General features: G+C 44.7%; 1 protein-coding gene across 2 annotated transcripts in view; it reads left to right on the forward strand.

Annotated features, from left to right (window-relative positions):
* Positions 1 to 3,675: 3,675 nt before the first annotated feature.
* USP6NL (USP6 N-terminal like) overlaps positions 3,676 to 21,259 on the forward strand; it is a 1,161,829-nt gene continuing 1,144,245 nt past the window's right edge. For both annotated transcript variants that reach the window (XM_078676738.1, XM_078676728.1), the window contains exon 1: positions 3,676 to 3,860. In XM_078676738.1, the coding sequence (XP_078532864.1) occupies positions 3,845 to 3,860 (16 nt within the window). In that variant the 5' untranslated portion in view covers positions 3,676 to 3,844. The remainder of the gene's footprint in view (positions 3,861 to 21,259) is intronic.

A 21,259-nucleotide genomic window follows, 5' to 3' on the forward strand; every position in this document is an offset into this window, starting at 1 on the left:
ACTCACGTTGTTACCTAACACTCAAACCGTTCATCCTTCTCTTACCCTGCGCCTATACAAGTATACCGCCCAACTTGCACTCTCAGCGACCACACTGCACTAATGTCCCTCGCCATGAACTTACTCCATTCTCCCTCCACTTACCCTGCTGTTACATCAGCACAGCGCTTAAACTGCACTCACAGTGATCACACTGCCCTCACACCACTCACCATGAATTCTAGCTTTTCACCCTGCACTTACACTAGCAAACCACTCACCCTTCATGCATGTAACACTTCACTCACCTGTCACTCGCACTGCTCACTCAAACAAGCACATTTGGCACCACGCATTCATTCTTCCCACTCTGCACTTTCAACCCATACCCAAACTTGTATGTCACATCACTCACTCTCCAGTCACTCCTCTCACCCTACTCTCACACTGTCACATTGCTCACTGTGCACTCACATAGGCACTCCTGTCACTCACACAGTTCACCCTTCACTCACATGTTCACGCACATGGGCACAGCCCTCATCCTGCACTCACACCACACAAACAAGCATTGCACTCATTCTGGAGTCACACCACTCAGCCTGCACTTCCTCTTCTCACCCTGCACTCACACAGAAAACCTCTCAGCATGCATTCATACAAGCACTCTGTTCATCTTGCCTGCACACAGGTACAATATCTGCTGGAACTCATAGGGACACACCAGTCACTCTGCACTAACTTCTCTCACCATGCACTCTCACAGATCACCCTTCACTCTTGCTGCTCATTCTGCACCATACACGGGCACACCACTCACCCTGCATTTAACCCACTCTCACTACCCTGCACTCTCTCCTCTCACTCTGTTTGCACTCCTCTCACCCGACACTCATATGGGCTCTCCTCTCACATTGCATTCATGAGGCTCACCCGACACATCTGCACATTTTTCACCCTTTACTCGCACCACTTATGCTGCATTCATTCACCCTATTCACTATCACCCAACACTTACATGAGCAAACCTCTAACTCTGCTCATGTAAACATTTCCCAACTTCCATAAATCTACACATATGTCTACAAAAGCACCCACAGAATACCTGCTCTTTCCTTGGTACGAGATGCCTACTTAATTTCATCTTCAACAGCGGGGCTGGTGCAAGAGGGGCGAGTGGGCTCAGAATGTGGAATGGCACATGGAGGGAGACTAGGGCTCAGGCTTTGGGGTATGTTGCTTGATTGAGGATTGTGTGACATCTTCAGCCATTCCTAGCTTTCCATTCACCACAATTCTTTTTTCCGGGACACACATTTTTTTTACATTTTGCAAGTTGGGTCTCAAAAACCCAAAAATGTGAAGTGTTACTGTATGAAATCCATAGTTGCTGAAGAAGTCAACCACTTCATACGGTCAGTTGGATGCTGTGATATCACATGTTAGAACAAGGATTAGTTCATTTTCAATACTGTAACTGCTTGATCCACGTGTGAAATCAAATACAAGCCCCCCACAGCTATTTTAAGGAAGTGCAATTTTCATTCACATCATACTTGGAAAAAACATCGACAAGGCAATATATTATTATTTTTGAATAGCGTATACATAATGTTTTTTATTACGTTTCACTAAAAGACAAGGCAGATATAGCAGAAGTAGCAGGGCAAGCTTTTATTTTTTATTTATTTATTTTTTCCGTAATTTTTTATTGTAACACAAAAAAGCAAATTGACTAATGGAAGTATGAGTAGCAGTATGTCTGTGTGTAACAGAGTACTTAGATATGAAAGAGTGCAAGAGATATAATGAGAATGTGTGTGAGTGTGTGTGTGTGTGCTGCTGGTTTTCACATACTGGAGGTTATCACCTTATGGACAAGAGCACTAATGGCATATGGATGGGAGGTGTTACCTTTGTCAAATTGTAGGCCCTGACATGCTTCTATGAAGACACCATCATTGGCTGTGGGGACTAGAGCTGTCTAACTTAGAACGCTGCTAACCCAGCCATACGCAGCGGCAGGGACACAGAAGACGCGCCACTACACCTGGTCGAAGGCCCTGACATGATTTAAGTCATTCTCAGCATATGGTGTGAATTCATAGCACAATGTTGGAACTGATATTTGAGGTAACTCTTGTCATAAGATTTCCAGTAGTCATTTTATAGGGGGTGTCTTTGGCAAAATGATGACCCTTGTATACTGGAGGGAATTTTTTAGAGGTACCCATGACTGTGGCTAAAGTATCCATGGTACATTTCTGGCACGGTCATATTGAATGTACTCATTGGCATAAGGGGCTCAACCATGAAAAAATTAGGACCTTGGTATAGTGAAAGTTATTTCTGACTTAAGACATTTGAAAAATGTCTGAGCTTCTCCTAGGAAAAGCCAGGTTTCCCTGGTGCACCATGAAAGTACCGAACTATTTCATTAATGCCCTTTAAGGGTCTGCAGTTCGCCCGAGGTCGCAGGAGGACCCCTGGCGATCCCTAAATGACATCCATGCGTTTTGTTGATGCCATTTTTAGAAAACAAAACATGCTTTTTTTGAGTTCCACTTCCCCCCCCCAAAAACAAAACAAAATGTAGCTATATTTTAGGTGTTTGCTCTGTCCCCTCCAGGGGAATCTCTAAACCCTTGGTACATTCCCCAGGATGTTGTGATAAAGGATGACATTTTGGCATGGATACCTGTTGAGGAAAAAAAGTTATAAAGGTTTAAACACGATACCCTCTAACAAAATAAAGTAAAAACTTCCAATAGTTGAAACTGTTATAATAATATCAAAACTGGTTGAAATCCAACGCATTTGTTTGTACGCTAGTGAAATGACACGCAAAAAGAACGTGGTTAGAGTTTCCCGGGGCATCTGTTCAAAAACATGTCCTTGAAAAGATGGCCGCTGCATTTGCGGATTATTAAACAGCTTCGAGATGCGCACAGGTCTCGGGTACGATCATCAACCCTTCTCGCTTCCCTCTCCAGCTAGCCTCGAGTTTCTGGTCATCGGGTGCGCCAGTTGAGAAACAGGGTTTTTCGGAAGCTTGGACAGCTAACCCCAGACCTAGAAATGGCTGATGTGGCGTATTAGCTATTTTGATAACATCCAGGAATATTCTGGTGAAAATGAACACATTCCCAAAATACTGTAATAAAAACGTCTTCAAAAGATTGCGATGTAGTGCCTCGGTGCCATCCCAGCGGCTGCTGCTCAGAATGCGCCGCTGCGACAAGGAATACCCAAATACCATCTTCGTGAATCAGGCTCAGGGATAGGCAGAGAGACCGACTGTTGCAACCTTGATAACGTAAATAAGGCGTGGCCTTTGCAGGTTTCGATTGGTGGTTGATCTTGGAGTCGTGCTAAAAGATTGGCGCGACTCAAACAGCATTTGAGGGGTGGGCGTTGCTTAGGAGTTCGGAATGGGATGGCATGGGCGGGTTTTCATAGAAGGGGGCTCAAGTGGGCAATGAAAAGGGGAGGTTACTGAATATAAAGATGTAGGCGTTGTTTTATCCCGATGGGTATAGTTCTAAATGTGATAGGCGTGACTGTTAAGAAATGGGCGTGTCTCCAAAGTATGAATGGTTGGGCCTGAGAAGGGGTGGGCGTGACTACTCGACCAGTAGGTGTGACTTAAGAGGCAGGTAGGTGTGGTTGTAACCGCAGTATTCTAGAGGTGGGCGTGGCTCTTGACGCGGAAGTGTGCAGGGCAGTTAAGTCCTGGGCCCGGATCCGGAACACTGAGGGTGGCTGCCGTGGTGATGTCCTGCTGGGTCCTCTGGTCAGGGGCGGTGCCAGGGGCCCAGGAGGGGCCCTGAAACCTGGGACTTAAGCGGGTGGGCCAGGAGCCGGAATGGAAGCAGCCATGAGTGAGTACCTGGACTGTGCCTTCAGCAGAGCTGAATATTTGCAGAGAGCTGCTTAGTTACACAGTACCGCTTGTATGGACCGCATTGAACTATGCAGTGTCGAGGACGCGAGAACATTAGTTCAAAGTGGAGTACCCGGGAATCACTTTATAATTAACAAGGCTTTACTGCACTCTGCTGCCTCTACTTTGGTGTTCTACTTGTACTGCACTTTGTAGCCAATGATGGTTCTCGGTCCAGCACAACGATAGCCAGCCATCTGTATCCCATGCTGCCCAGTGTACAGGGCCAAGTACGGTGCTAGTGATAAACGAAATATATTATAATGCTACTTTGCAGCACTGTATACACTGCTAGTTTTACGCTGTACAACAGAGAGAACATAAATATCCTTTTTAAAATGTACATTGTTTCAGTGTTGATTCTATTTGCTATATGCCCTGTATTTGACTTCTCTCCATCCTGCTGTAAAGCTCTCCGATACCCTCGGGTCTCGCCAGCGCAATAGAAATCTTCTAAAATATTTAAAAAAAAACTACATCGCCGAAGCGATCTATATGGAATACATGGGCAGCTCTTTACCTGATACTGCTCCACTTTACACCTCTGAATAAATGCCACTTATTTAACTGCGAGCAAGTGCAGCGCTGTATCACTAATACTGGTTCGATGTACTCCACAGGGCACAGCTACACTTAGTTATGCTGGGCACTGATTTACTGCACAGCACGTAGGTCAGGAGCAGGTCTAACCCAGAACGAAAAGTATTCACCGTACAATTATGAGTACGTACGTGATATTTTATGCGACAATAAGTTACTGTGTATCCCAGAACAAAAGAAGGATTCTACCAGCCACAGGTTTACAGTAGAGTTGTGTACAATGAGAGGACTGTATCCAAAATATCACTGTTTATAACTAAATGCAGGGCGTCAAACCTCAGCACTGCTTCAATGCACAGTGCATATTTTATGGTCAACACTGTATGTTCTTATACTGGATACTTGTATAGCATAACGTCTGCTAATTACTTGGTTTGCGGATTGTGGATTTTTTTTTAGACACAACCACGTGTATGTTAGAATTTAATGACATGTATCCATGAATCTACACTATAAATGATACCCATGGATGGTACTATTGAGCAGCAGAATCTAGAGAGCATATTATGATTATGGGTGCATTTCGTAGTTGACGAAATAAGATGACTGAATGCGCATTCCAAGGCCATACCAAACTGGGCTGCACAATTCTTTCAGTTGTTCGATAGACGAGAAACGACTTATAGTGTTCCCATTCATGAGCCTGCTTCTAAACACAGAGCTTCAAAACTTGTACGATTGGATTTTAGTGGAGTCCACTGACCTATTTGTACCTAGGAGAGTGAGTTTTAGGTTTTTTTTTTTTTGTATATTTTCTATGTTCCTTGTCTTTTCGAGTTTTACCATTTTTGAGTTCTGGGACTAAGACACTCGTATAATCTATTTTCTTACTGTAGTGGAACATCAATTGGATATTGTAACATTGAGTTTTTAATATGTCTTATAAGGATACATGTATTTTTCTATGGAGCTTTCGTGGCATACTGCATCAAAGAAACTTAAAGAAAACATTACATAAAAAAAATCTGCCATAGAAGTGGTGTAATTTGATTGCCCTGTGAGGCAGGGAAGGAGGGCAAACACATCGTTTGTTTGCTTAGTAAGCAAGTACTTTCTAGAGCAGCTCTGTGTACTGAGGGTTTGCTTGCCCTGTGAATAGACCCTTCCAGAGAAGCTGGCTGCGTTATTGGTTTGCTTGTCCCGGAAGTTGGGAGAAGTCGTGGTGCATTGATGGTTTAGTTGCCTTGCAGGCATACATTTCACAGAGAAGATGGTACATTTATGATTTCTTTGACTAGAACGTTTCTGAATAGACAGTTGCATTTATGGTTTCTTTGCCTTGTGAGTTAAGTTTTTCGGTTGTTTGATAGCAGCGTGAGCGCAGTTTTTCTGGCAAAACGGGATATTTAGGTGGAGGATGTTTTCTGGATAAACGTGGCACTTTTGTGTTTTGCTTTTCAACGAGTGAAGATTTTTTGGTGAAACAGGGTACATTGGTGATTGATTGCCATGTGAGTGAAACGTTTCTGTAGAAGTTGGTTACATTAATGGTTTAATTTTTGTAATCTATTCTTTTAATTATAATTAATTTCAAATCCGATTTGCCTTTATGATGCACATACGGATAGATTTAATGTAGTTTTTATTTGTGTACAGTGGGCCTTACCCTGAATAGACTCCTCACCCTGGTATGGATCCTTGTGACATTTTGACATTATTGTCTTGCAGTCAGGCCAAAGTTTTTATTTCTTGCAGTAAACATAATATATGTTGTCGCACAGGTGCTTTAGTTACACATTGTATATATTTAATAAGGAACAGGGCACATTGTGCAGAGAGCATTCTGTGCAGAGCACCTAGTGTGAGACGCATAGACCACATAATTGACACAATATTATGTTCAGCTGGACACCGCAATCTACATATACTGTGCCAATGTTTTGTAAATAGTATTTTAAACATAAAGGAAAGATGTATGAAGACATTTAGTGGTTGCAGACCCTGCAATTTTCTAACTCGGAGTTTGCGACCGCTAAATGGCTTTTTGCAATGTAGTACACCCAGTTTGTGGTTTACTAATCGGTTACAGCATTGCAACATGGGTTTAAAAGGGCATAAAAATGGCGAGTTAGAATGATGCAATGTTCTTTAGTATGAATGAATTCCCATTCAACGTTCACAATTAAAACATTGGTTCTAGAGTCTCACATATAGCGAGAAAATGAACATAAAAAAAAAAAATAATTCCTTCCTGCAGGTTGCTTTGGAGTGGTTGATTTCACCATATTTCTTGCCTCAATAGTCTTTTAGTATTGTAACTGTACTTGGGCTTTGGTCAGCTATTTCACAAATTTTGATTTGATTAAATTGATTTCTTTTTTTCACTAAAATGTCTTGGCACACTTGAATTCATGTTGTGTCTGCATTTCGGGACCCGTGTCCCTTCGTTAGGGGCACATTCAGTGCCCCTGATGAAGAGTTTACGAGAAGAGTCTCTGTTTTGGGAACTTCGCTTTGCGTTTATCGGGAAGGTACATCGACTTCTGGCGGTCCGTTTCGGGAAGGTATACTGATCAAATGCTGTCTTAAGTAATAGTTACAGAAGCAACTCCTATGGTGTAAAAGAGAATTAGTGATTTCTTTGAAATTCTTTTCAAGAATGTGCCCCTGACGAAGGGACGCGGGTCATGAAATGTATTGGGCCTATGTCGACCACATCCAATGGCACAGATAATTTTGTTGTATCAATAATTGTGTTGTTCTGATTATGTATTGAACACATCACTGAACACGAAATATTACTGTGGTTCGCTTAATGGGGATTGTTATAAATTGGAAAAGACTCTACCGACTGAATCATCCTGTTACTACATTTGTTATATTGCGGTCGCTAATAAAGTGTGTTCAGTTCAGTTCAATATGCTTTATTCGAATATTATTAAAAAAACAATCATAAAAGCACATACAAAATATTTAGTGAATACAATACATGATACAATTGGATATAACATGATTTAAAAACAGTCAAAAAACGCAATTTAGATATAATATGATCTAATTATTAAAAACGGTCTTTAAAAACACTCAGGAAAACACAAGGGGATAATTAAAGCAGATACAATGCATGATATAATATGGCTGCAATTAAATAATAGATGTAAAAAAAACCATGCTTTTTCTGGCAGCCATAGATTTTAGAATGTATGTTGCTGTAAAAAAGCATATGTCTGGCTCATTTAACGAGAACAACCGACTCATAGCAGATTGTACAGTTGGAGCAGCATGTTTTTTAAACAGAGGTTTAAGATAAACAATACGAAAATGCCAAAATAGGTCGCAAATAAGTAAAAAGTGCATAGTGCTCTGTTTAGTCACTCCATCGCAAGGGCATGGGGCAGAGGGATATTTTTTAGGACATGGAAATGCCACCAAGTGGTGTGCAATACCTAATCTCATTCTTGTAAGAACGAACCAATGGGATGTTCTGGTAACCAAGGTTAGGTATTTTTGGTAGCCATTAAAGTCCACAGGGGAGAAGTAGAACTGGGAAGTCAATGGCTGCCTATTAGTACATTGGCGGGCTTGAGCTTTCTTCCTCAGATAGGTACATTTGATTTCTTTCTTAGGGATATCGGTTGTGCTGCTTGGAATTTCCAAAATGTTCACATTAAATATATCCTTAAAAGTTGTTACGATGTATTTAAGCCATGGGATCTGGAGACATTTATCAAGACGAAGGCAATCTTTAATGATACTTCTGTTGAAGACAGTTTCTTCCTTCAGCCATATGGATCTCCATACCATCAATGGTCTTAACCCTATTAAATCTGTCAGATGTTCCATCCCTACTTCATTATGTGTTAATACGGTGGAAGCTGACATTGGTAGGCAAAGTAGTTTAAAAAAAAATCTAATTTCTTCGATTTGTAATTCTTCATGGCGGCAATGGCCCCAGACCCCAGCTCCATAAAGCGCTATCGATAGGCATCTATTCCGGTAGATATGAAGCATATCGTACACACGACGGTCCCCTAATTTGTTCGCAAATTTGAAAATTCCATAAGCACATTTAGACATTTTGGACTTAACATTAGATACCTCCTGTGACCACATGCCGTTGCTGGTGAAAATTATGCCCAAATAGCAAAATTTTTCCATTAAAAGAATTTTTTGGTCCTCGATATAAAAAGATTTTAATTTCCTAATTTTTCGGCCACATGACAAAATACATTTTCTAGAATTATTAATCTTCAGTTTTCTCCCCTTAATCAAATCTGAAAATCTGTCCATTAGTCTCTGCAGACTTAGGGGGGGTCCTTGATAGGAGTACAGTATCGTCTGCGTAAAGCAGAACGGGTATACGTTGACCCTCCACTTGTGGTGCATCACAATCGACCAGTTTAAGTTCTGCTTAAATAGCATTAATAAAAAAAGGGGAAAAAAGAAGAGGTGCAAGTACACCTTAATTTTGCCAGTACATTCTCCCGCTAGTCCATAGCGTATACAAGCGGATAATTTGGTGTAAAGTCTAGTCATAAAATATATAATTGCCTCTGGAGCACCTATATTCAGTAGTGTTGACCATAATAGTGCATGATCAATGTATTTTAAATTGTAATTTTGTGCAATCTGTGTTTAGTTTTAACTACTGGGCACTTCCCCTCTTCCCCTCACCGCTTGCACCCGTGCAGCCGATTAAGGCGCTGCTACGGGCCACGGGGAGGATCGCCGCCGTTCTCGGGGGAAGCCCTGGGTGACGGAGCTAGGCCACGCCCGCTGACGCTAGGTCATACCCCTTTCCACCTATTTTTCGATGTGCCTCCCCCGGCCGCGCAGCGGACGTGCGCAGCAGGCGTGCCAAAGGCAATCCCGTCTGAGGCCGGGTCCCGGGGCCCCTCACTATGCCAGTCCCCTGATTTATTCATCTAACCAGCTACTGGCATGTCACGACATTTGGCCTATTAGCCTATCCACTCAGGCTCGGATTAACACCCTCGATATTGCTCAGTCCAACCATATTAACCTCCCAGCCTTGAAGCCTGGACCTGGATCCGTGTCGCTACCTCCTGCCTCCCCGCTATCACGGCCTAAACCCTGTGCAAATCCCCTCCCCACGGCCTCTGTCTCTCTTCTTAACACCCGTTCTGCGGTCAGACATCAAGTAGAGCTCTTTGACCTCCTGGATACTACCAAGCCTGAGATTCTATTTCTCACTGAAACCTGGTATATCCCTGATTCCCTGCCAGATGTCCTCACAACCCTCCCCGAGCCATATTATATCCTCCGCGCCGACCGCCCTGAGGGGAAGACTGGCGGTGGAGTGGCAATGATAGCCCGGTCCAATCTTCAATTCCAACTCCTCTCCCACCCCCCTATCACATCAGTTGACTTCTTGGTTGTTCGCCCACTAACCTCGTGACCCCGCTTACCTGTGTGCTTCTCTATCGGCCCCCTCAGGCTATGCCTCATTTCATCCCGGCTATACAGGACCTGCTGGCCACTCTCGTGGTCAACAATTCCGCAGTTCGACTATTAGGGGATTTCAACTTTTGGCCGGGTGATCACTGCGAGGACATCATGTCCAAAGATTTCTCTGATACTCTTCACTGCATCAATTTTATCCCTCACATTTCTCTCCCTACCCATATTCATGGTCACACTCTTGACAAAGTCTGGTCCGCCAATTTGCTAATTTCTACCCCCACCATATTCCCCTGTGTGTGGTCAGATCACTCCCTGATTTCTTTTTCTGTCCATTTGGGGGCGGTTAATTCTCCCCCCTCTTGCCAAAAACACTTGGGCCCGTAATTGGAATCGGGTGGATCTGGCCACATTAGGTCATTCTTTAGCTTCCTCTGCCCCTGCTCTCACAGATACTCCTCCCAACACACAGGTTGCCATCATTAACAACTGGCTATCGGAGGCTTGCAGTCAAGTTGCTCCTCTCAGACGGGTCAGAACGCGTCGCCCCCACGACACCAACAGATGGTTTACCAATGCCCTCAAATCCCAGAAATTAGTGCTCAGACAGGCTGAACGACACTGGCAATGCAGATATTGTCCTGACCTTTAGGCCCAATACTTGATCCTCCTTAGGGCCTATAAAATTGCTATACTTGCTGCCAAATTGGAATACTTTTCCGAGAAAATTCATTGGGCAGCTAATAAGCCCAAAGAGATCTTCACGATCGTCCATGAGCTAGCTGCCTCTGACAGAGCCGCCCCTGAGCCCATCCCTTCCCAATCTCTCTGCGATGCTCTCAATGACTTCTTAATCGAGAAGATCACTACCATCAAGCGGAATATACCTCCTGCTCCTCCTCTTTTTTTTCTGCCCACTACTGCCACCGCCCCTCTCCATCCTTGACCAATTTCCTCTGATCTCAGAAGAGGCCTTTCGTATTCTACTAGGGAAAGTTAAGACAGGCTCTCCCGCGGACTATTGTCCGGCCCACATTCTGAGGGAGATCTTCTCCTGCTCTCCGGTACCCCCTATTACCCTTCTCAACACCTCCATAACCCTGGGAGTTGTGCCTGACTCGTTTAAATCGGCCACGGTCATCACTATTTTAAAAAAAAAACGGGCGCTGACCCCACTCTCCCCTCCAACTTTAGGCCCATCTCGCTTCTTCCACTCCTGGGTAAGAATTTGGAGAGCCATATCACTTCCTCCCTCTCGGCTTACATTGAGGCTAACCATCTTCTAGCTGCCCATCAGACTGGCTTTCGACCGGCTCACTCCACGGAGTCCGTTGTCCTCTCCGTGGTTGATGAGCTCAGACGCAGTGCCGACACCAATTCCCCGCAGGTGCTGGTCCTTCTTGACTTGTCCGCCGCCTTTGACACGGTCGACCATTCCATTCTTCTCGACCGTGTCAAGGGGGCCGGCTTACGGGGGACAGCCTTAGCCTGGCTCACTTCCTTCTTAGCCGGCCGCACGCAGGCTGTCCGGTTGGACGGCCTTTCTGCTCCTACCTACCCTGTTTCCTGGGGGGTGCCCCAGGGCTCATCTCTTTCCCCTCTTTTGTTTAACCTTTATATATGCCCCCTCATTGTTGCTTTACAGGATATGGAGGTCACGGCCTTCAATTATGCCGACGACCTCAAGCTCATTTTTAACCTCTCTTCGTCTCCTGATTCTATTTCTAAGGTTCATTCCACCCTGATTTTCATCTACAACTGAATGAACCTTAACCAATTGAAATTGAATCCCGACAAGACGAAGTTGGTTCTCATCGGCGGTCCTTCTAATCCCTGGACCTCCGCCTTTTGGCCCCCTGTTTTTGGTTCCCCTCCCGCTCCCTCTGTGAAAACCCTAGGCATAAAAATCAGCCAAGACCTCTCCATGCGCCCCCAGATCAGCTCGATGGTCTCCTCATGCTTCCTGTCCCTCAGAACTATTCGCAAAATCTCGCGGTACTTCTTTACCAAAGCCCTTAAATTCATCATCTTGGCGATGATTCTATCCCGCCTGGATTATGGCAACGCCCTGTATGTTGGCATTCCAGTGTATGAGCGCCGTCGCCTGCAGCTTACTCAGAACCAAGCGGCCCGCCTTATCTATAGGCTCCCGAAGTCGTCACATTACCCCCCCTACTAAAAACCCTCCATTGGCTCCCTATAATGGAACGTTCGCTCTTCAAGATGGGCTGCTTGACTTTTATGTCCCTAGCCGGCACTGCCCAGGACTTTATTAGATCTAAGATCAATGCCTACATACCCGGTAGAAACCTTCGTTCCTCTACCCAGTTCCTTCTCAAAGTTCCCCGCTACCAGAGGAAAAAATTTGGTGGCTCCAGATTTTCGATCCTCGCCCCCCTTTTCTGGAATGCCCTCCCTTTCGCGATTAGATCCACTCCTAGCTACTTGGACTTTCCCGCTGCCCTTAAAACCCACCTTTTTTCCTTAGCATATCCTGCCTAACTCTTCCCCTTTTCTTCCTCAGGTTCAGTTTCTTCTTGCAGCGCCAAGAAACCGCTTGGTAGTAGAGCTTTCCCTCCCTTGCTGAGCCTAATAGCAGTTTCTACCTCCAAAGGCGTAATACTGAGAGGAAGAACAGGCCAAAGGTCTTCTGCATTACTGGTAGTTAAAATTGGATCCGTGGGGGTCAAAAATACTGCTGAAATGAGAAACACAACTTTCCTTACTGACATGGGATGTTATAACCGGTGCTTCATCACTTCTAAGAAACGGGCAATTAACTGTGTCCCAAAAGAGCTTACTATTGGATAACTCCACAGCCATAGTCAGTTTACCCCAGGCTTCTTCTTGATGCTCCCGCTTCCTGCGCTTTAGCTACTCTTTATAACCTAACCTGAGGGTTAAAATAGTTGACCTATCCCTGGGTTTGTTTGAAAGGGCTTTCTTTAACTTCTGTAAGGACTTAGTACAGGCATTGTCAAACCACCCTATGTTCTGCTTCTTTCTGCTCGCCCTAGTAATAATCGGGATATTATTGGTTATGTCATTAATCTTTTTAAAACAGGATACAATGCGAGGGGGGTCGTCATTCTCGTCCAAGCAAACATTTAACTCTGTTAGAGAGGCCGTGACAATTTCTTTCAGCAAACTTTCCGAATTTTCTCCTTTCCACTTGATCCTGTAGCCATTAGATCTACATCAATCAATATCATTTGCAAGATTTTGGGTAATCTGCTCCTTATAATTCCAAATGAATAGTGTTAAGGCGATACAATTGTGATCACTAAGACTTAGGTCCAGTATCTCCGGGGTATCACAATATACCCCAATGTCCGCTGAAATCAACAGGTGGTCAATAACAGAACTGGCATTTCTGCCAGTAAAAGTTGGAATACAGTTGGCCTCTCCATCTTTGGCGCTCTGCAGTGCTTCCAGGTCAAATTTAACCATAATGGAGTTCAACAACTCTCTATAGATATTGTGTATAAAATGCATGCATTCCTCACCTCTATCATCAGTAAACCTACAAGCCTTTGTTAATGAGAGGGGGCTCATAGATATATTAAAATCACCCCCCCAAATAATATCAAAATTAACACAATTGTCCAGGCATAAATTGTCAAGTGCGTTCTCTAATTCACTGACCACATTAGATCGTGTAGAATCAAACAAATTATTATAATAATTGATTAACAAAACGTTACGACCGTTCTTATGTTGTAACCATAACACTTGAGAGTGATAACCAATCATTTCATACGATATAACATTCACTGGCAGTTTAACAGGCAATAATACAAGGAGACCTCATTTGGCTCTACCCATGGCAGATCCCTGGGCTGGTAAATTAAAAGAGACATACCCATCCTAATTAATATGGTCCCTATACCACGTCTCCTGTAGGCATAGTATATCAAAGTTGTTAACAATGTCCCTCCATCCAAGTGAGTCTATTTTGTTTTATTTTGCCATAGCGTTTCATAGCGGTTAGTCTACGTAGGTGCAATATCGTTTTGGTAAAGTTATCCCCGTGCGGGTGGAGTTTACTCAAAAAGTTATATTAGCTTTCTGGGACACAGTTGATGCTTGTATGTGCTACGATTAGATTAACTGGTTGTTAAATACATTTGTTCTTTGTAATAAGTATAAGTAGTAACTTTAGTTAACTCGCTATGTAGCGAGCAGTAGGTTATGTTGTTGGCTTAGGATGTAGTATTAATCATGGATATTTAAATTACAGATCCCTTGACAAAGGCGCATAGTAGCGCCGAAATGCATCGGGAGGCCATGGGAGGCCATGTTTTCAAACATTTGTGAATTTTGCAACAAGCAATTCGTTTGGTTGGATACCATATGTGATGGAACATTTGAATGTCGTTATCCAGCAAAGATAATTAAATAAAAGAAAAACTTTTTTGAATGAAACTGAGTGAAGCAACGTTTTGGAAATAATTTGGAGCTGTGTTTCAGCATATGCTTGTGCCCAGGGATACAAGTTGATCAGGAACTTGTTCTTCAGTTGGATTACGATTATTTACACCCTGGAGTAGAGGGTGTTCCTGGAGCACAGCAATCATTTATATACTTCCTGTAAAGCACGCAGTGCTCGAATCCTTGTAAAACTTTAGTGAAACTAAAGTTTTCGCCTTGCGCGAAAGTCTGCTTGCGCAGCTTTCGGCGAGGCGAAACCTGAAAACTGAGCAGGGCGCATCTGCAAGGCCGGTGCGCAACCCCACGTAAAGCGCTAGGATTCAAAGAAAGGATTTGTCACCCGCTACAGAAGAGCTGGCGAGTGACTCCTCAACTACCTTACAACATCTGTCTGTGCACCCTTGTCTCCCAACTTTACTCCATCAAAGCTCATTGAAATCCGTAGGGCCTCGTTTCTGATTATACTTGACTGCATTTAGTGTTTCCTCACACAGCACTTTAAGAACCACTAGACTGCTTCTAGGCGCTTGCTGACCAAAAAAGCACTGTGGAGCTCATTGGGATTGTTCTAGCCAGAGAAATTCTATAAGGAGCTGCTCGAGGACCTCTGCTAAATTTTGCACGTGGACATCACGAAATAAGTGAAATTTTGATTTGCATTTCAGCCAATTTTTAGCTGCCCAGTTTAGAACTGTGGCCGTGCTGCTATGACAGTATTCTTATGGGAGACTCGTCTTCCCCATACCGACCACTTCTGCATGTATATTTTGTGTGTACTTTAAACAGCACCACCTTTTTTATGCGTGTACGTTGTGAGTTTTATGTAGCGCCGCGTGAACTTCGCTCCCAAAGCGCACGTGAATATTCCAGCAGAGCACAGGTACTGTGAACGCATGCCAGGTACATTTAGTTGTTCACTTAGTGCAAGGCAAGTAAGCGCGGCGCTACTCAAGGTTGGAAGTGTAGGAACTGATAAGGTGGGCTGGGCTTGTCTTTGCTGTTCCAGAGAGATCCAGCCCTGGCCCAATAACCCTGCCGGCTCTCTGACTGGGGATGGCGCGTGGCAGCAGGGGCCGTGTGGGATACTGCTGTGCTTTTACCAGAGATATACTGCCAGTTTCACGTGCACATACAAACTTCGCCAACCTAGAAATTAACACAAATGGTCGCATGTTGGAAGAGTGAGCGGCGGAAGTTTTCTTGGTTTAATTTAATTTTGGCCGGGCCCCTGCCTATCAGCATATATTTTTTGTTAATATATATATATATATATATATATATATATATATATATATATATATATATATATATATATGCCTCGGATAGCCGCTCTTGCATCTGCAGTGCACGTAACCCTGGTGCCTCATTGCAGGTTTTAGAGCCCAGATGTACATGTATATTGGTCCTCTCAGCTCTGTGCCCGCACTGTGAGACTACCTGCGTCTGTGTACCTGCAGCGCCAACAGATGCACCGTTGTGAGGCGCTATGTGCTCTGCGCCAGTCTGTCCCCAGAAGCAGGGCAGGGCAGAAGCAGTCAGTCATGCTGCCGATGCCCGTGTACCCCCGGGGAAGACACTAATTTGGGTGGGAGCACCGAACCCCTCTCATTACATATCTAGCACTTGTGGGATGTCGGTTCTGCAGAGAAAGTTCCCCTGCCCGTGAGTCAGGAAGGTAAGTGGCCGGGGGTGTTATGTTCATTAAGGCGAGGGAGGTCTGGAGGGGGCGCATTTTGTCTAATGTGCATAGATCCAGGGCCAGGTGAGAACGTTGGGCTCATCCCCAGGACTGAGACGCACAGAGAGTGAGGTTTGGCCCGCCTGTGTCCCGCGTGAAGGGCGGGAGTACTGCGAGCAGGACTCGCCCTGATCATACTCCAAATTCTCCTGCTCTGGAATGCGCCTCCCTCTCTCTGGCTGCCCCGCTCCTTGCGCTGCTCTCCAAGGCACAGGAAAAGAAGAAGAGAGAGTGAAAAAGTTTTAAACAACCGCGGACCTGGGCAGGCTGGGGAAGAGAGGCCTTCTCTGGGCACGGGGCAGCTTGGAGCCTGGAGGTAACGAGCATCCTGGGACCCCGGCTGTACAGGATCAGAAGGGAGCAATGGTAAGCAGCCGGAGGGGGGTGCTGGCAGGGAGGCACACTCCCCTGGCCCGCTCGCCGGATCTCACCCTGTTTCTCCTTTACAGGCTGCCTGAACGCGGGGCGGGAACGGGCAAACGGACAGTGGGAGGGGGGCGCACTCACCTGGACATTGATCCGGCAAATGATCAAAATATGGCGTCGAAAAAAAAAAAATAACATCCGCCCACCGCCGCAATGACGCACGAAAATGGGCGGGAGGAGTAAAAATCTCGGGAACGCCCACAAATTTGCTCGGGGAATGAGTGACGCATCTCTGTTCCAATGGCTAGCCTCCATTTATGGGACAGAGAGGCGGAACGAAGCCCCATACTTGTAAACAAAAGTTTTTCGCTTGCGCAGCCTTTCGGCGAGGCGAAACCTAAAAACCCTAGCGGTAGGAGAGAAATGCTGTTATCGTTCAGGGGCTGAAAGGGGCCATTTTCTAAAACCATTCGTGCACATTATGGATTTTTAAAATTAACAATTATACAGTCTCCCCTTATAACCTTTTCTTAACGGCCAATCCAATTGACTCTCCTAGTTGTGAGGATTTGGTCCGCTCGGGCTATTGGAAGTCGCAATTGCGTTGGGCCCAATCAAGCAATTTGTTTTTGAGTGAATCATGTGACTCTGTGGCTTTTGGGGCAAGGGGAGGGACATTTGCCAGTACCACTACATACGGACAACAGGCTGGGGGTAAATCTATATACCTTGATCTTTGAACTTCAGGTCTATTAGTGGCAGGGCTAGCTGCATCTACCAAAATCGTATTTTTGTTTCTCCATGAGAGGGAACTCCCTCGTGCATCTTGACCGCCTTCAGGTAAAATATTAGCACTTTTCGAGGGCTGTGAAACTACATTCAAACCATTAGCCTGCCCTTCACTCCTAATCGAGGCACTAGTGCTTTCTATCCGGTTAGTAAGCAGTGGACCTTGGGTACAATCTTGATTCCCAATTGGTCTTCCAAGATCACTTTTGCCCAATGCTATAATTACATCGTTTAATCTACATATTTCGTCCTTACGGCCCTTTATTTCCTCATCAAGAAGTTTAATGTGTGGTACCAAAGTGTTGGTAACTTGTGTAATAATCAGGCTAATCTGTTCGTTACTAAAAGAGACTGTTGAGGTTTGTGCTTCAACTGGGGGCAGAGAACTAAGTACTTTAGTAGTTTTTCTCTTTACAGGACATTGCTTCGACACTATAGGCTTAGTTTTCCTACAATTCCGGCTTCTTTTTGGTAAAGGAGAGTTATTAATAGGGGTATTGGAGGATACATTCAGCTCATTGTTGGTAGCATCTATATTGGATGAAATGATGTCTTGATTATCTGCGAAGGACAATTCAATGGGTGTGTCTGTTTCAGGAACGGGCTCAGTTTGAATAAAGGGTAACAATGGCAGACCTGGAAAAGAACCTAATCCCTGTGAAATCCTACGTTCTGCCTTATCAGTCTCCTGGTTAATAGCACTAACTGCCTTGGTTAAATAGCAGTCTATCGTTGATCCTGGTATTTCCGGTATACCTTTATTTAATTTACGTTTGGCCATGATCCAAAGATTACACCAGTTACCAGAAGTTTTTACAAAGGGGAATAAAGTTAATTCGAAAGACAGCCAAAATTAAAAAAATCTCGCAAATGTGAAATGTTAGATTTCAGCGATAATTACTCATTAAAAAAAAGAACATGCGAATAAAGCTTGAACTAAAAATGGTGATTTATTAAAATGAGAAAAACCGGAAAATTCCTAGCGAAGGAAAATTACAAATATCACAAAAAAAACAAAAAAAAGAACCACAGTACCCGTATCAACGGTTTGTGGGGCTACAATCGTCCTGCATTATCTTAGAAAATAGGCCATAGAGGATGGCCCCGCCTATCCTCGTCTGGCCCCGTACGGCCACAGACGGTCCCGCCCTTGTCCCGGGCTTCTCCCGCGCGCGACTCACGTGGCAAGAGGTGTTCCCTGCTGTTAAGGCGCCTCCGGGCGCGATGTTGACGTCAGAGCTGCGCCTGCTCCTCGGGCAGCTGGGGAATGCAGTCTTTTCCCACGTCGTGGGGCTCGCCTGAGCCGGGTGAAGGTACCGCGTCCCTCGTGGTGTCTATCAGGTAGGCAGAAGCCGTTGCCCTCACGGCGTGGTAATGCGATTGAGCAGCAAGTTTAAAAAAAATGTATTGAAATAATTTGAGAAGAATTGTTATATATTGTTTTGAAATAATGTATTAAAATAATGAGATATAAGATAAATCATTTTTATTTGTTTAAAAAGTTTTTATATAAAGTTGTGCACTTCTTCTTTATCCAAGAAGCCAGTTGGCTTCTGGCCCCACATGATAGTTTCACTGTGTAAGGTAAACACAAGAGGAGGTGTAGCACACGGATCAAAATCTTAGGGTGAAAACAAAGTATGTTTTCTAAATTTAGGGAGTGCACGATCTACCTATGAATCCGGGGAACATCGTCTCACCATAAAGCGGTGTCCTGGCAATTGATGTATATTAAAAAAGGGAAGGCGCTAATATGCAGCCCTGTCCCACCTCTTTAGTCAAATTTATTGAGGCTGTACAATCCCCATTCCGTGTAAAGCGCACCTTCATTGTGAAGTCCCAATGCATGCGTTTTACCAGATCCACCAGACGGGGATCAATACCTGCCTGCTCCATCAGGCCCAATAATATGCTCCTATCTACAAGGTCAAAAGCACAGGAGAGGTCCATAAATGCCAATTTTATGGCCCCTCTCCTGGCTTTGGCATATTTGCCTATGATGAGTTAGGTTAAGGGTTTGTTCTACAGTTCCTAGGCCTTGATGGAAGCCATACAGGGCAGGGGAGAAAAAACAGCCACCCTCTGCCCAGTCCTCCAATCTGCCTTAGATTACCCTCCCAGGATCTTTACAGTGGAATCAATCAATCAATGAGATTGGGCGATAAGATGACGGGCAGTTGCGATCCCCTTGCTTATAGATGGTTACAATGATGGCTTTACTCAATGAATCTAAAAGGTTGCCTTTCAATGCAGCCCTCAATACATTTGTGACCAGGGGAGCCCAGAGTTCCACATTGTTTTTGAAAAGAACAATTGGAACCCTGTCTGGGCCAGGGGCTTTGCCATTTGCATCACTCGTTATAGCTTTTTTCACTGCAGCTAAGTCTACAAGATCAATTAGCCACTCCTCGTTAATAGGGTGGTGGTCGGGCATGTTTTAGTTTAGGAACCAACTGATTATGTTGTCTGGATTAAAAATCGAGGAAAAGTGAGCTATCCAGTTGGCCTTAGGGACATGGCACTCAATGCTAGAAGTTTGGTTGTCCGAGAAAAATGATCAGTTGAATACGTCCCAGAACAGTCTAGTATCTTTCAGCTCAGCTGCTTTATTTAGATCCTCCCACTCTTTAGCTCAAATAACCTGTTTCCTTTTTTGTAGGGCTAGCTTATATTTATATTTCCTGATAGCCTTCACCTGGACCACGAGTAAACTCCCCTCATCCTCTTTTACATCTCGGAAAACTCGAAACTGGTCCAAACTTCCTATCGACAATTGGATGAAGGCTCTCAATACTACTAGACCCATACTCTCCCATGACCCGATGGCAAATAACACTAAATATAACGAGTGGATAACCACCTCTCTTGATTTGGTTCTCCCTTCATACCCATCTAGGTCAAAGAGGCAAAGTAAATCAGCCCCGTGGTACACAGAAGACCTTAGAAATCAAAAGCGTCTCTGTAAGAGACAAGAGAGGAAATGGCGCATGACCTACAATCCCGCTGATAAAACTACTTACAGGGAAATTATTAGGAACTATAAAATGGCCATAAAAACTTCGCAAGCAGCCTACTATAACGATAAAACAACAACGGCTAAATCTAAGCCGAAATAAATATACCGTATAGTAAACTCCCTGATAAAACCCTCCCCGCCTGTCACAGATAATAGTAGTTCACCGTCCAAATGCAATGAGTTGGTGGATTTCTTCTTTCAAAAAGTGAACAAAATCTACCTCTCCTTTCCAAATCCATCCACGGATTCACCCTCTCAACGCTTGGACTCAGCTCTGGACAGGGACAATAAGCTGGAGTCCTTTCCTCTGTTGAAATTGGAAACATTGGAGAGTCTGGCACAACTTGTAAAAACCGGCTCTCCATGTGACCCTGCTTCACCGGGCTCACTGGGGCTGGTCAGCAAAACCATTCTCCCTACCCTCCTGGAATTGTTGAACTCTTCCATATTGAGTGGGACGGTACCAGCAACTTGGAAACATGCAATGGTGCGGGCCTTATTAAAAAAACCTTCCCTAGACCCAGCTAACCCAGGCAACTACCGCCCGATTTCTCTGCTCCCATGGGTATCTAAGATCCTGGAGAAGCACGTCAATACCACTCTGACGAAATTCCTCGAGGAAAACCATCTCCTCGATGCCTCCCAGACGGGCTTTCGCCCAAAACATGGGACAGAGACCGCTCTACTGGCCGTAACTGAGGAGGCGAGACGGATCTCGGATCGGGGGGGGTCAGTGGCAGTGATCCTCCTCGATCTTAGTGCCGCGTTTGACACGGTACATCATAAAATTCTGTTGAACCGCCTCGCCGACCTAGGAGTGTCCGGAGAAGCCCTGGTCTGGTTCGAGTCTTTTCTATCGGACAGAACCTTCCAGGTCTTTGACGGCACATTCGTGTCATCAAGCAGGCCTTTGGGGTACGGAGTCCCGCAGGGTTCATCCTTGAGCCCTACGCTCTTCAACACATACATGAGGCCACTGGCCGGGATTGTTCGTCCGCATGGTGTTAACATCATCTCCTATGCGGACGACACCCAG

The sequence above is a fragment of the Lissotriton helveticus genome, chromosome 1_1 (assembly GCF_964261635.1).
Source record: "Lissotriton helveticus chromosome 1_1, aLisHel1.1, whole genome shotgun sequence".
NCBI lineage: Eukaryota > Metazoa > Chordata > Amphibia > Caudata > Salamandridae > Lissotriton > Lissotriton helveticus.